Source organism: Hemibagrus wyckioides, linkage group LG19 (genome assembly GCF_019097595.1).
Source record: "Hemibagrus wyckioides isolate EC202008001 linkage group LG19, SWU_Hwy_1.0, whole genome shotgun sequence".
In the NCBI taxonomy this organism is placed as follows: Eukaryota; Metazoa; Chordata; class Actinopteri; order Siluriformes; family Bagridae; genus Hemibagrus; species Hemibagrus wyckioides.
Genome location: NC_080728.1, coordinates 14,488,135 through 14,503,901, shown reverse-complemented (window position 1 = coordinate 14,503,901; position 15,767 = coordinate 14,488,135). Strand labels below are relative to the sequence as shown.

General features: G+C 37.1%; 1 protein-coding gene across 2 annotated transcripts in view; it reads right to left on the bottom strand.

Annotated features, from left to right (window-relative positions):
• Positions 1-4,158: 4,158 nt before the first annotated feature.
• The window catches only part of tspan11 (tetraspanin 11), a 28,038-nt gene continuing 16,429 nt past the window's right edge, over positions 4,159-15,767 (bottom strand). Inside the window, exons 7-9 of one of the 2 annotated variants that reach the window (XM_058417545.1) lie at positions 14,958-15,044; positions 9,880-10,005; positions 4,159-6,313 (exon numbers count right to left, since the gene is read on the bottom strand). In XM_058417545.1, coding sequence (XP_058273528.1) covers positions 9,928-10,005; positions 14,958-15,044 — 165 coding nt within the window. In that variant the 3' untranslated portion in view covers positions 4,159-6,313; positions 9,880-9,927. The remainder of the gene's footprint in view (positions 6,314-9,879; positions 10,006-14,957; positions 15,045-15,767) is intronic. The other variant, XM_058417546.1, reaches the window with a different exon arrangement.

Genomic DNA, 15,767 nt, shown 5'->3' with positions numbered 1-15,767 from the left:
CCACAATTACGAAAAAATAAATAAATAAATAAAACTTGAAATCCAGGAGAAACTCAGATGTGCTTCATTTGACTTCATTCAGAAGTGAGACGTCTGAACTTGGACTTATATTAAGGATACAGAGTGGGGAAAAAACATGTGTCTCTGGGCAACAAGCTATCCAGCTAACATGATCATTACTTTATAATGTATTTACTTTCACAATACAGCAGACAGTATGAGCAGTGTTACAGATTTACCCAAGGAATGTGTCAGTGTTGGCTCATTTACTCAGACATCGTTGACTTAACATCATATGTCTTTCAGACTTTCTGAATAGAATTTCTGTGTTGAAGAGCCATTTTTGTTTTTCTTCTTTTGTTTTGTTTTGTTTTTCTCAGCCAGAAGTCAGATTTCAGCAACAGGGTGCTTTAGTCAAAGGTAGCAGTAGTTTTAGCAGAGAAACAGTGTGTTTGGGTGTTTTCTTTGGGATTGCAATTCATCTAACAGGCAGCAGAGGGTTGTAAAAATAACAAAACCCTCCTTTAAGGCACACAGTTACTATTTTTCATTGTCTTAACATTGTCTCAGTGTTTGGTGTACTGAAAAAAATCTCAGTCCTCAAGACCTGATCATATTTGATCAGTCTGTCTAAGACGTGATAAAATTCCACAAAGCATTGATCTGGAGCAGGAAGTGCACCACACCACAGCATGATCAGCATCTCAAACACAATACTAAAGTCAAAAGGATAACTGCACATAACTGCATGCAAGGGATGGTTTTCTTTTTTTGTTCCAATCTACATCTACATAACTGAAACGGAGTCAATGATCCAGACAAGACAAATTTAAAGTCCAATTAAAGTCATAAGTTGTTTATTACCTTCTAAGCTGTCTTTTTTAAATGCTTCAATTTGGAGTTGTGATATTACTTTACCTGAGATATTTTCAGGAATTGGATATTCATTATTCTCTATAATTATATGTCAAAGCATATTAATAACATTTTAAATGTGTTTTTAAAGTTTTATATATATATATATATATATATATATATATATATATATATATATATATATATATATATATATATATATATATACACTACCAGTCAAAAGTTTGGACACACCTTTTAATTCAATGTTTTTCGTTTAGGGATTTATTTTCTCCATTCTAGAACAATACTGGAGATTTCAAAACTATGAAATAACACACATGGACATAAGTAATCCATATGTAACGACAACAAAAAAACAGTCAGTTGTTATTTTAAGACACGAAGGTCAGGTGTTCTGGAATAGTTCTTGCAAGAACAGTATTGTCAAGTGCATTTGCAAAACCCGTCAAGCACCATGATGAAACTGGCTCACATGAAGACCATCCCAGTAAAGCAAGACCAAAACTGACCTCTGCTGCAGAGGAGAAGTTCATTTAGAGTTACCAGCCTCAGAAATCACCAATTAACAGCACCTCAGATTACAGCCGTTATGAAGGCTTTACAGAGCATCAGTAGCAGACATATCTCAATATCCATTGTTCAAACTACATTATTGTGTATTTCGGCCTTCAGCAATGTAGAAAGAAATAAACATCAGGAAAGACCATGGAATTAGAAGATGTGTCTAAACTTTTGACTGGTAGTGTATATATATATATATATATATATATATATATATATATATATATATATATATATATATATATATATATATATATATATATATAAGAGTGTACATGATATTGCTTGTTATATTACTGATGACACATCTAGAAAGACTTGTAGAATGGAAGAGCAGGTGAGGTCAATCTGAATAGTCCAGTAGGTGTGATATTACAGTTACTGTGGAAGCTCAAAGCTCCTCTTCAAAATGGGTTTGATTACATAAATGCAGGGGAAAAAAGAAAAAGGAAAAGTAGAATTTAAAAAGACATTCTTTTAATAAGCTGTATTTGCTGATAGGGTGGTTAAAACTATTCTCAAAAAAATACAAAAAAAAAAAGTAAAAAGGCACATGATGATGTAGTAACTTCCTATAGTTTAAGGCTTTATGCATATTGATCCCCCCATGAACATTTCTGTCAATGCAGTAGAGTGTAATAAAATTGCTATGTTGAATTAATACTCTGTTTAACCCAACAAACTCAATTCCTCTGCACATTATTTTGTAATGAGTTCTCAAGCAGACCTGACCTGGGAAACCAACATCTGGAGTACTTGATCTCTCAGAGGGCCTGCATGTTCCTGACACATGTCCACATGCTGACAGTAATACAGGGGCAGATTTATGCTGCCGCAATGGCTCTGGCTCTGGACCTTCTCACATGCAGAGCTTTTGCTATCTCAAAGGCAATATCTTTCATGCTTTGATCCCCATCCTAAATCTGTCTGGCACATTTACTGCAGGGTATAGCACAGGTTCAGGAGTCAGGGCTCACTGAGTCTGTGTTACAAGAGCCTCATCACTTGCACTTGAGCTTTATGGAAGGCTGATCTATGACCTGATGTACAGTATATTCATGTATGTTATACAAAAATAATGTGATTTATAGGATCACAACAGAGAAAGAGAATGAAGCTTTTTGGCCAACATCCTACCAAGCTCGGGATCCTTCCTGAAACAACATCCTGTATAAATAATATTTAAGAATGTTTTGAGAGAGCACACTCTACAGTATATTGCACTTGCAGTGTAGGTTCTTCAAAACTTCACACTCTTACAGGTCTTCCTTATGCGTGATGTGTAGAAAGAAATAACACCTATGCTATCTCGCTGTATAAAGACAGTTTGGGGTGGGAGGCAGTTTGGCACATCCACCCACATGTACATGAATCATCTCCATGCATTACATAAAGAATAAAACACTTCAAGCGTTCTGTTATAGAAAAATAATCAGTGACAATGTGGTGTGATGCAACAAAATGTTTTTTTTTTTTACTATAAATAGTTGTATACCATGGTAATTTGCCAATGATGACTGAAGAATGACATGAATTTTTATCCATTCATAGTTACATTATAGCTGTATGTTCCACAACAGTAAAAACAGTCACCTCCTCATTAGCATCCCTCTTTCTCTTTTTTCTCTTCATTTTTTCATTGCCTTGTCAAGCAATGGAGCAACCGCAAATCCTTCCATCCTGAAGACTATCCTGGCTTAGAAAACTTAATGGAACAGATTTACCGCTGACTCTTACAAAGCGGTCACTGGAGACCAAAACTCCCACAAGACTCACCAGATCAACAGTTAAACACAATTTAAACATTTGTTCATGTGTTATATCTGCCATACTAATCCCTGTGAAGTAGCTATTGCTAGAAAAACTATAACATATTAGAAAGAGGAAATTTATATAAACCTGTGAACCGGAGATACACTATCGTCAGAGCTGCGGTTTTAGAAAATGAATCAAAACCTTCTGGCTAATCAGACTGGGAATTCAGCAGTACTGTTGGGTTAAATGGGGACATGATGTTGAAAATCAGAATCCAGTTCTTTCCCTATGAGAAATCTGTGTTTAATTTCTCTAGGGACTATGACCTATACTTTTTTCCTATACTTTCAAATCAGACTTTGCCACCATGTGATGTCAGGGCTGCCATGGACTAATCCATCTATGAAACAGCCCCACATTTTGACCCCAGCTGGAACATCTTTGTCATCTTCTTGAATGCATATACTCTATATTTAACACACCAGTTAACATTGTAAGTTGATAAAAATGCTGTTTCTGTCTCCACCTGCTGGCCAAAGCACATCACATTCTAAATACTCACTCACTTTTAGTGTTGCTTTATGCTGAACCTTATCTCTCCAGGGTTGTGAAGGATTCCTGGAAAAACTAATGAGATGAGGTGGGAATACACCCACATCCTTCACATGGCACCGCACACATTCACACACCCATTCACACTTAATCTTAGCCAATTCATCTACCAGCATGTTTTTGGGAGCTGGAAAAAAAAAAAACTAGAAAAGCCAGAGAAAACTCACACAAATACAGGGAGACTCAAGCTTGTGATCAAAACCCAGGCCCCTGTGATTTGACAACTTCTCACCATAAACACAAATCAGCATCAATATGCTTTCTAGGAGCAGTTTGCATTTATACCCTTAAGTAAGGAAGTGACCTTATCATGTCTTTTTGTTTTCCAGAAGAGTTGGCAATATCTCATAATAAACACTACACTTGTATTCAAATTTATCCCCCAAACCTTTTATTTTCAGTAACAAGGATCAGTAAACACACCTAGTACATAGTATATGCCATTGCTACATCTGCCTAAAGTAGTACATCTGCTGTCCTTTGAATAAGGCACATATTTGTCTAAAGGCATCTAGGCAACAAATATATGACATACTGGACAGACATCATCATAGTAGCACAATATAATGTAGCTGAATAAATGATAAACCAGTGACATAAAGCATAGTCTGTTATGTTAACATCCATCATCCACCCAAAATGCTTCGCTATGCATCTACATATAAATATATGCACAAGCCAAATTAAAAGAAGTGTCTTTAAATATCAGTTGCTGATAATAAAATGTAAAGATTGCATTCTTTTCCCAATGAGACTGAACTTCAATGAGATGAAGGTTGCTATGGCAACCACATTAAGCAGTGGCAGAAAATATTTTTGTATTTTTATGGTATTTGCTTCAATAACTCAGGGAGACTGCATAAAGGTTTCATGTACCTAACATACAGACCTCCAGATCTTTACAGCCCTTAAAGCTCTATAATTAAAGGCAGTTGTGTGTTAAAGGCCTCTTTAAAAAGATAAGAAAAGTTCATCCTTGCAGGTTAATGCATCAGTTATCAGTGCACTGTTTGAGAGCCTAATGTCTGAACTAAGAAGAGTAGATAACATATATAAAACATATATACTGACAAACAGCTGGCACATGACATTATAAAGATAACAAGAAACGGAATGAGTTTTTCAAAGAAGCGCCCAGTGAAAATAAGAGCTCTATGTATCCAAATATACGAGTGTCTTAGGAATGCTCATTAAATACAGTGTCTTGCACCACTCCTGAGCTATTCCACATGGTGTAGTGTTGCAGCCTGTAAATTAAATGGACTAGGAGTAATATATATTTTGCAGAAATTTTCAACAGATATATATGACTCTATGAATACTATTGCCACCGTGAAGCATGGTGGTGGTAGCATAATGTTTCATTTGCAGGGACTGGAAAACTGGTCATGGCTGAAGGCAAAACAGATCAGCCTAGGGTTACATAGGGTGAGGCTTTGCCTTCCAACTGCACAACAACGTAAAACATTCATCCAGTGCTGCACTGGAGTAGTTTAACAACAAGAACCTGAATGTGTTCAAATGATCAAGTCAAATCCCAGACCTCAATAGAGAATCTGTGGCTTAAATCATTCATTCCCATCCAACCTGACTGAGCTCGGACAATTTTGCCAAGAGGAATGAATAAAAATACCAGGATCCAGATGTGCAAAGCTGAGTGAGACATTTCCCAGAAGACTTGTGCCTAAAGGTGGTGCCTAAAGTATTGGTCTAAAGGGGTGAATACTTTCATAAGTAAAATCTTTGCCTTTTTTTTTTTAATGAACCTTTGTCTGTCAGAATCAAGCAGCATTTTGAATGTTAATCCCAATTCACATGGTAACGGAGGAAAATTTCAGAGAGGTGTATTCTTATGCAACGCACCGTAGGGTGCTTATAGAGTATGCTATAGTCCAGAAATCCCTGTTATTTTTAGCATCTCAGTAGTTCTCAGGCTCTCCGTGTACACGGTGTTAGCAAAACATATACCGCTACACATATTATTTATAGTTCATGTGAAAATGTTAAAATACCTTTGACTGCATCACATGACCTTTATATGATTTATGTACATTGTATTAAGCTTAAGAAAAAAATAGCATCTAGTTGCATAAAGATAGCAGCTTTAACTGGTTACAGATACATAGTTAAGAATATACAGTGCTCATATAGAAAATAAAATAGATTTTTTTAGATTATAAAAAAAGCCTCTTTATGTGTAATTAAAACACCAGCATTAGAATAACTGCATTATATTCTTGCTGAGACTCTTACATTGCAGAGGCAAGCCCCTTGTAAATAAATAATTAATGTAAGGTTAAACGTAGGAGTAAGACAATCATGTAAGGCTATACTGGAGGGAGAACACATTCATGCATTTTAGGAAAAGAAAAGAGAGGAATGTAAAAACAAGCATGTGATCTGGCAGCAAGCAGTCGAGGCAACATGTAGAGCTCCTGCTGATCGGTCAGTACGGGTCGAGCTTTATCCGTCTGTGCAAGCAACAAGTAAACACCATCCCACAGATCTGGAAAAAAAAAAAAACACCCCACACACACATACATGCAATATGTTTATATAAAGTTGCATATAAATGATTTTGCACTTGCATCGCAGAAGCCCATAGATGGATATTTGTGTTCTAGCGGAGCATTGTACTGCACTGAGCACTTACAGAAATGAAAAAAAAATGTAGTTCATTTTTGACTTAAAGGTCAGTGCTGTGAAAAAAAATCATCTATGGGCATCAAGATGTAGAATAAGTGACTGGATGCATAGTCACAAGTGACAAAAAGAAAGTTCTAGCCTCAAGCCAAAAACATCTGAGCATTTTAATAGTGAATAGTTAATAGTGATTTGCCATATTGTAATTAGATGTGTATGTAGTTGCATTTGTAGAAGAAGCTCTTTATAGAAGCATCTGATGAAGAGATTGAGCAGCATCCAGTTACTATGGGAACCGAGGCGTAAAGCAGCCCTTATGTCAGCAGTTCTGCAATCGCGTCAATTAGCATGTGTGGGAGTGTGTATCTATTCACGTGCATGTGTTTGAAGAGTTAGACTGGTGGTGACTATTAAAATCAAAGAGAGAGAAAGAGAGAAAGAGAGAGAGAGAGAGAGAGAGAGAGAGAGAGAGAGAGAGTAAATGAGAGAGTAAATACCCTGTGTGTAAACATTCAATTACAAATTTTTAAAAAATTATTTTTTTCTTATGAGGTTGGCGAAAGGCACAAAAAATATTTAAAGAGCAAAATCTGATGATTTGTGTAAAAGAAACTGAAAAGTAAGACGTCACTCCTTATAAATCATATTCCCTATAACATGTATTCAATAGCATCTATACAGAACTTAATAAAAAACTATAAAATATAAAATTCCCTATAAAATGGTGGATCTGTTAATGTTCCCTCAAAAAACACCACGAGTGAATCAGGTTCTATTTTAGCTAATAGGTGTTAAATTTGTGAAAGGTTTTAGGTTTTTTTTTTTAACTATTATTATTATTATTATTATTATTTTAATTTGTTTATTAATGGGAGAGAGAGACTCTGCACAGAACTATAGTGGACACTTACTTCTATAAAAATAAGTGAACCTTCTCCTACTAATAAAACAAGAACTCTGAAAAGAGGAGAAACCTGAAAAACAGTGAACAGTTGAATGAACAGTTCAATGACATAAAAAAATAAAGTAAAAATAAATAAATAAATAAATAAATAAAGCAAAAACAAACAGCCCCCCCAAAAAATAAATAAATAAATTAAATTAAATTAAATTAAATAATAAAATTAAAAAAATAAAAACAGTATATTTCCTTGGCCCAGATGCAGCTGATCGGTCTGAGCATGTTTAATGTCTGATTGGATGTCTGAGTATATAGATTTGCATGAGTTATGAGGATAATATAGTTATACATTACTGTAATCCTATCTTTAAACACTACTTTACGAATAAATTCATACATAACGTAAATATTGAGTATACCTAAAAATACATCCAGTTCTTACATAATGATGTGAGGAATTGTGTGGAGCTGCCTATCATCCTCACAGTCACACAGGTGGATTGGTCACTATTAACTGCCCCTCAGTGTGAATGAACGTGTGAAAGCCACAACCAGACCTCTATAAACAATTACTAATAAATAAAAAAAATAATAATTAGACTTAAGATGCAATTGATTAATTAAGTGATTGTACGTATGCTCATAAAACACTAAAAATGTCTAGGAAAATTGCTCACACATGATCTTCCACTTAGTCTTATATCATGGCATGTACAATCTGAACTAAATTTGACTAAGAAGCAGTCACGCTTCAATGCAGCATGAATAGACCACATCTATCTTCAGAGCTACAAAAACTGATTCCTCCTCTCTTTCACTTGTCTATTAGAGAGACAGAGAGAGAGACAGAGACAGAGAGAGAGAGAGAGAGATGAAGGAACATTACAGGCTTTAATTCACCCATAAATGCGAAGTCACTAATTATTAATGAAAGGTAGAAGCGGTCAAGTATTTTTTGTGTAAGACAATCTCTTAAAAGCATCACGAGGAAAAAAAAGCAACAGAGAGGAATGAGTGGAGACAGATGCTCTACGTACATAATGTGCAGTATATCCTATATCAGATAATCAGTGTATTCTGTTTCACCATCAATTTTCAGCTAAACAAAATATCTAAAGTTGGATACAGTTGGGTTCACAGTGATGGTGTATTGTATTCTGCATTTGCTGTTTAGGTGAAAGCCAGAAGAATGGTGAATGAAAAGTTGACCACGTTAGTCACATCTCTCTCAGAAAAGTGGAGGAGGATCTTCAGCATACTAAATCAACTAAAATACTGCGGGGGAAATCCTTTGTTTTAAAGTATATTTTGAGACTTTAGAGGTCTTTAAAGGTCTTGGTTTGTCTTTAAATATAAAGAGGTTTTAAATCTGTATAAATGTAACTGTAGTGAACAAAGTAGTGCCTCACAGTCTAAAACTAAGAGATAACTGTACTCTTATAACTTATATGGCCTAAAATGTCCTGACACTTGTCCATCACACCTGTAAGAGTTTCTGGAAAAGCTTTCTACTAGATTTTGGAGTGTGGCTGTAGGGATTTGCTCATTCAGCCATAAAAGCATCAGTGAGTCCAGGCAATGATTATGGGTGTGGAGGTTTGGCATGTAGATGACATTCCTATTCATCTCAAAGGTGTTCAGCGGGGTTGAGGTCAGAGCTCCGTGAAGGATGCTTGAGTTCTTCTACTCGTAACCTTGGTAAAACAAGTCTTCATAGAGGTTGCTTTGTGCACAGGGACATTGTAATGCTTAAACAGGTTTAGGCCTCTTAGTTCCACTAAAGGGAAATCTGAATGCTACAGCATTTAATTACATTCCTGACAAGTTTCAAATTTGTGCCAAAAGTTTAGTTAAGATCCACACATGGCAGTGATGGTCAGGTGTCTGCCATGAAGTGTATTATCTTGTCACCTTAATATATTAATTTATGGCTACAGTTATTCAAAATATGTTGTATGAATATCTTGTATTCCACACTGTCATATACCTCAAAAATGATTTGCTCTTCTGTTTCATTTAGGGTGAACTACCAAACACACATCTCCTGCTCTCCAGTTGGCTGACAAGATTGTCTTGTAGCTTTTAAACTTTATATGCCCCTGTGTGTTGACCTTTTTGGCACTGTGTCCGCTGCTAATCTCTGGGAATGTTATGGGAAATAACATTTTAGAAAGAGTAGTGGTGAAGTTTCTATAAAACTAACCAAAATGCAGCACATATTAAGCTCATGAAAATAGCTGTGATGGTTTACACACTTCTATATAAACCCTCTAGTTGATGTTTTCAAAACAAAAACAGTCATATATTTGTATATATGATCTATAACTATAACTTAGTGCATGAAGAAGGAAGGGAAGCCATGCAGTGTGGTCTGCATACTGACTGAGCCTGGTGATGTGCAAGCGGCAGAACAAGCATTTACCGTTCTCATGTTCTGAAAGCACAGCCATGGTGAGGTGATGACAACATGCTGTATTAACATGCATGATGCACTTATACACACACACAGAAACACACACACGGCAGACCTTCTGCCCACATGGCTGATGAGGAGCCAGATAGCGGGACCTGTTCATTCAAACATCAGAGAAGTCTTCTTCCTCTTCTTTATAAAGCAGATAAATAAAGCAGGCAGTCAACAGTGCTCCTGCTAACTACAGATACAGAACCAACACATACACACACATACAGAGAGAGAGAGAGAGAGAGAGAGAGAGAGAGAGAGAGAGAGAGAGAAGACAGACATGATTTAAGACAAAAGACAAATCATTAAAATACATAAACATTAATTGAACGACAAATATATGTTGATCAGCCTATTAAATATTACTGAGGAAAGAGAAATATTACTTTACACAGAAAAAAGGAAGAGAGAGAGAGAGAGAGAGTAACAAGATAGAGACTTAAGAGAAAAGACAAACTACTAAAACACAATGTTAACTGAAGCACATGTGTGCCATATATTTATGAAAAATAACTGAGTGAAAGAAAACACACACACACACACACAAAACACACACACATAGATAAAATACACGTACACAGACAATACATATATTATCATCTTAGTCTGAAATGAAACATTATCCAGATCTCATGCATGCCTACTTGTGCTGTTTTTCCACAATTATTTCTACAGAGCACTTGACCTCTGTGCAGCAATACCATCTGTTTTATTAAAATAATAACAGCTCGTTGAAGAGCATCAATTTAATTATTGCACTCACTTGAGAGGTGCTTCTGCCCACTTTGAGTTTAACTTATTAATTTATTTATTTACTCTAAAATTATTTCAAGAGTAGAATGGTTTCCACGGTGACTTGACAGTCATGTGACACACTGGTGCAGGTCCTGAACAGTGCTACTGCAGTTAGCTGACCATCCTTATGATTTATCAATAATTAAACTGACTGTTGCCTCTTTATCAGGAAAAAGGAATGTATTAGTTGTGTCTTAAAAAACAAAATGCTGTAACAACCTTATGGAAAATCCATGCATAAATTTAATATCATTTTAAAAGACAACTGTATACACCGATCAGGCATAACATTATGACTACTGACAGGTGAAGTGACACCGATTATCTCCTCATCATGGCACCTGTTAGTGGGTGGGATATATTAGGCAGCATGTGAACATTTTGTCCTCAAAGTTGATGTGTTAGAAGCAGGAAAAATGGACAAGCGTAAGGATTTGAGCGAATTTGACGCGGGCAAAATTGTGATGGCTAGACCACTGGATCTCCAAAACTGCAGCTCTTGTGGGGTGTTCCCGGTTTGCAGTGGTCAGTATCTATCAAAAGAGGTCCAAGAAAAGGAACAGTGGTAAACCGGCGAAATGGGTGGCCAAGGCTCATTGATGCACATGAGGAGCGAAGGCTGGCCCGTGTGATCCGATCCAACAGACGAGCTACTGTTGCTGAAATTGCTGAAGAAGTTAATGCTGGTTCTGATAGGAAGGTGTCAGAATACACAGTACATGACGGGTCAGGGCTGTTTTGGCAGCAAAAGGGGGACCAACACAATATTAGGCAGGTGGTCATAATGTTATGCCTGATCCGTGTAAGTGCAATTTGGAAGCTGACAACACAACGTAACTAAATATACAGTTGAAAGCAAAGGTTTGTATATTTTTTTTAAAATTTCACTTATTTCATAAAGGCATTTAGCGTCTTAGGTTTCACATTTCAGCAAAAGCAATGAACAAAAAACAGGTAATCAGTGTATGTTCAAGTATTATTAGCGATTCAACTCTAAAAGAAATGAATTTAAGGTGTCTCTTGGTTAATATTTCTACATTTTGCCTTCCTAAGTGCCTCAATCCCTTTGTGACCCAACATTGCCTTATTTTGGGTTTTCCATTTTTTTTTAATTAAAAAAAGAAAAAAAAAATTCTTATTTTAACTAGCAGCCATGAAACATATCAGTTATATCAATAAATTATATTTATTTTTACTGTATTTATGCTGTACACAAACAGCTGCTCACAAATGAATAAATGAAAGCCCAGTCCTTTAGTATCATGGGCTCACCTTACAATATCATTCCACACCACCAGAGGGCCCTAATATCATCTCCGGGTTACAGTTCCATGCTAGACATCACTTCCTTTTCGAGTGGCACTACTTACATACTGCTGCAATCCTGAGCCATGTCTTACATTTTGTGTTAGACATTCTTGTATTCTGAATCCCAGGCACTTGATTCTGTTTGCTGGGTTTTTCTGAGATATGACCATTGACTGAGTCTTCATGCCCTGTGAATGGGGGCAGGGTCATATATAAAGAGACCACTCCCACCAGGATGAAGAAATGTTTCCTCATTGGATAAAGATAATTAGCCAAAAGTTGGCTGCAGTGATACGTTTATTGAAAAACTGAGTTAATCTGTGCCAGCAAAATAAATAAATGCTCCCTCAATATAATAAGTACTGTTTTTCCTTTAATTTGTCACTTGTCTGTACTTATATGGTAACACTGATCATGTATGTACATGCATCGTGAAATATATAACTTTATATGACAGCTAATAACAATGTCGGATGCAAACTTGTGCACTTGACAGTATAATACTTAAAGAAATTAAAGAAAATAAATCTGCTATATTCCCTACAACTTAAAGATAAGACATATAGTGCAATCCAACTCAAAAAGAAATAAGTGCCTGGGATTATATTAAGGGAAACAGATCAATAGCACCCAACACTCCACCAGTGGAGCATAAGACTAAACTTGGAAGTCGTGTTATAGCGAGGGATCTGTCAATACTGCCTACTCGAGGTCCGAGGTAAAAATAGCCTTCCATTTCAGACTGACCCACAGATCTAGGTAACAGTCTATTTTAGTCGTCACTTAAACATCAGATCAATGTTCAAGTGCCTGATTGTTCTGTGTTGAATCAGTGGCTCCATGTAGATTCAAGGTTGAGGTCGTGTTACAGCGGACCTTAAAACCACTATACCTGCTGAACATAAAAGGTCCTGAAGGAAACTCTGAAATGTGCAGCATTAATGTTTAAATTATAGTTAATATCATCTTTGTCTGGTAAAGAACATCCATCAGTTGTTTTGTAAATTTTCAGCAAAACAACCTTATTATATTTCATGTAGAAGAAGAGCTTTTTTTCCCCATCTTCCTTCTTTTCAACTATAATTAAATAACATTTAAGCACATAATATTTGCATGTTAAATTTTTCTTGAATTAAATCTTGCCATGGTGAATGCGTATTACTTGTCAAATCTTTAGTATCACATAGACAATTTTAGAAGTTGACATTTGAATCCATATCACCAAGTACTTTAAAGTAAAATAAAATAGTAGAAGAAGAAGAAGGAGAAGAAGAAGAAGAAGAAGACGAAGAGATAAATTAACCTATTTAAATATTTAAATATGGAACTATGGGGCACCACTGCAAAAGTTCCTATGTTTTGAATAGCATCACTATACTGTTTACAACAGATGTAAAAGGTGGAGTGAAAGGCACCGTCTTTATTATAATAGTTGCAGCAAAAGGTGTTGCAGTAGTAGAACTACTGGCACCTACTATCTAATTCAACCCATTAGAAGATACACTATATTGCCAAAAGTATTCGCTCACCTGCCTTGACTCGCATATGAACTTAAGTGACATCCCATTCCTAATCCATAGGGTTCAATATGACGTCGGTCCACCCTTTGCAGCTATAACAGCTTCAACTCTTCTGGGAAGGCTGTCCACAAGGTTTAGGAGTGTGTTTATGGGAATTTTTGACCATTCTTCCAGACACATTTGTGAGGTCACACACTGATGTTGGACGAAAAGGTCTGGCTCTCAGTCTCCACTCTAATTCATCCCAAAGGTGTTCTATTGGGTTGAGGTCAGGACTCTGTGCAGGCCAGTCAAGTTCATCCACACCAGACTCTGTCATCCATGTCTTTATGGACCTTGCTTTGTGCACTGGTGCACAGTCATGTTGGAAGAGGAAGGGGCCAGCTCCAAACTGTTCCCACAAAGTTGGGAGCATGGAATTGTCCAAAATGTCTTGGTATGCTGAAGCATTCAGAGTTCCTTTCACTGGAACTAAGGGGCCAAGCCCAGCTCCTGAAAAACAACCCCACACCATAATCCCCCCTCCACCAAACTTTACACTTGGCACAATGCAGTCAGACAAGTACCGTTCTCCTGGCAACCGCCAAACCCAGACTCGTCCATCAGATTGCCAGATGGAGAAGCGCGATTCGTCACTCCAGAGAACGCGTCTCCACTGCTCTAGAGTCCAGTGGCGGCGTGCTTTACACCACTGCATCCGACGCTTTGCATTGCACTTGGTGATGTATGGCTTGGATGCAGCTGCTCAGCCATGGAAACCCATTCCATGAAGCTCTCTGCGCACTGTTCTTGAGCTAATCTGAAGGCCACATGAAGTTTGGAGGTCTGTAGCGATTGACTCTGCAGAAAATTGGTGACCTCTTTGCACTATGCACCTCAGCATCCGCTGACCCCGCTCCGTCAGTTTACGTGGCCTACCAATTCGTGGCTGAGTTGCTGTCGTTCCCAAACACTTCCACGTTCTTATAATACAGCTGACAGTTGACTGTGGAATATTTAGGAGCGAGGAAATTTCACGACTGGATTTGTTGCACAGGTGGCATCCTATCACAGTTCCACGCTGGAATTCACTGAGCTCCTGAGAGCGACCCATTCTTCCACAAATGTTTGTAAAAACAGTCTGCATGCCTAGGTGCTTGATTTTATACACCTGTGGCCATGGAAGTGATTGGAACACCTGATTCTGATTATTTGGATGGGTGAGCGAATACTTTTGGCAATATAGTGTATTTCCTCTTATTCCTTTATTTACTTGCAGTGCTGACTATAAGAAAATCACAGATTTATATTAATGCACTCGTTCCAATATGTTATCGTTTCTATAGTAACAGCTCTATCTATCTATCTATCTATCTATCTATCTATCTATCTATCTATCCATCCATCCATCCATCCATCCATCCATCCATCCATCCATCCTCCCTCTCTCGCTCTTTCCCTCATCCTTTGTCCTACTTATCAAAACAATAAATAACAGCTGTGGACTATCAGAAAGATACAGAGCTCTGATATGCATTACCTGTAGACAGGCCACACCGATCCCTACGGCGCCGATGATGAGCAGGTGGTCAGCCAAGAACTGCTCCAGCTTAGTAATACAGCCACCCTGCAAGACACAACAACACTTCAAACTCCATAGAACAGCTACAAACACCAAGCTGTGCTCTGCTGTTGTCAGGTGATAGCGGGTCACCTTCACACACATGGCAGATATATTTTCTGTACAGACTACACCGTTTTCTACAACCTTGCCACCATATTTTCTGTTCAGTCAGACAGAAACTAAAACATTCATCAGAAAAAAAACCTGCAAAAGCTGAAAAGCTTTATTAACTAAAACCTTTTATGAAAACCTTTTGTATTTCTCTGCTTTGCCAAACTCATCAATCACGATGATGTTTTCACTGTTACAAGACAATGTGAAAATGTGCCCCAGACATCACCAAACATCACAAAACTCCTAGCAGACACAGAGGCTTTCATACATGGCCACCAGGCGCTACTCTTCCTATAACACACACACACTCAGCTAAGTCACCCAGCTAACATGTGTTCAATCAGTTTCACACACTTTCATTGTTTTTAAGAAAACGTCATTCATTACACACACTGCATAGTAATAAAATCAATTTAATAAAATCATCAAATATGTCAGTATACTGTCATTTTAGAGTTTAAGCTCAATATACACTCAATAACTTTCTAATAGCTATTGGTTAAACGGACACCATCTCAGGAACAGCACACAGAGAGCAAGCCAGCTAATGTTAGCCAAAAACATGTCCTGCTAGTTATAAAAACAACTCAAACTGAATGAAATGTCAAATTT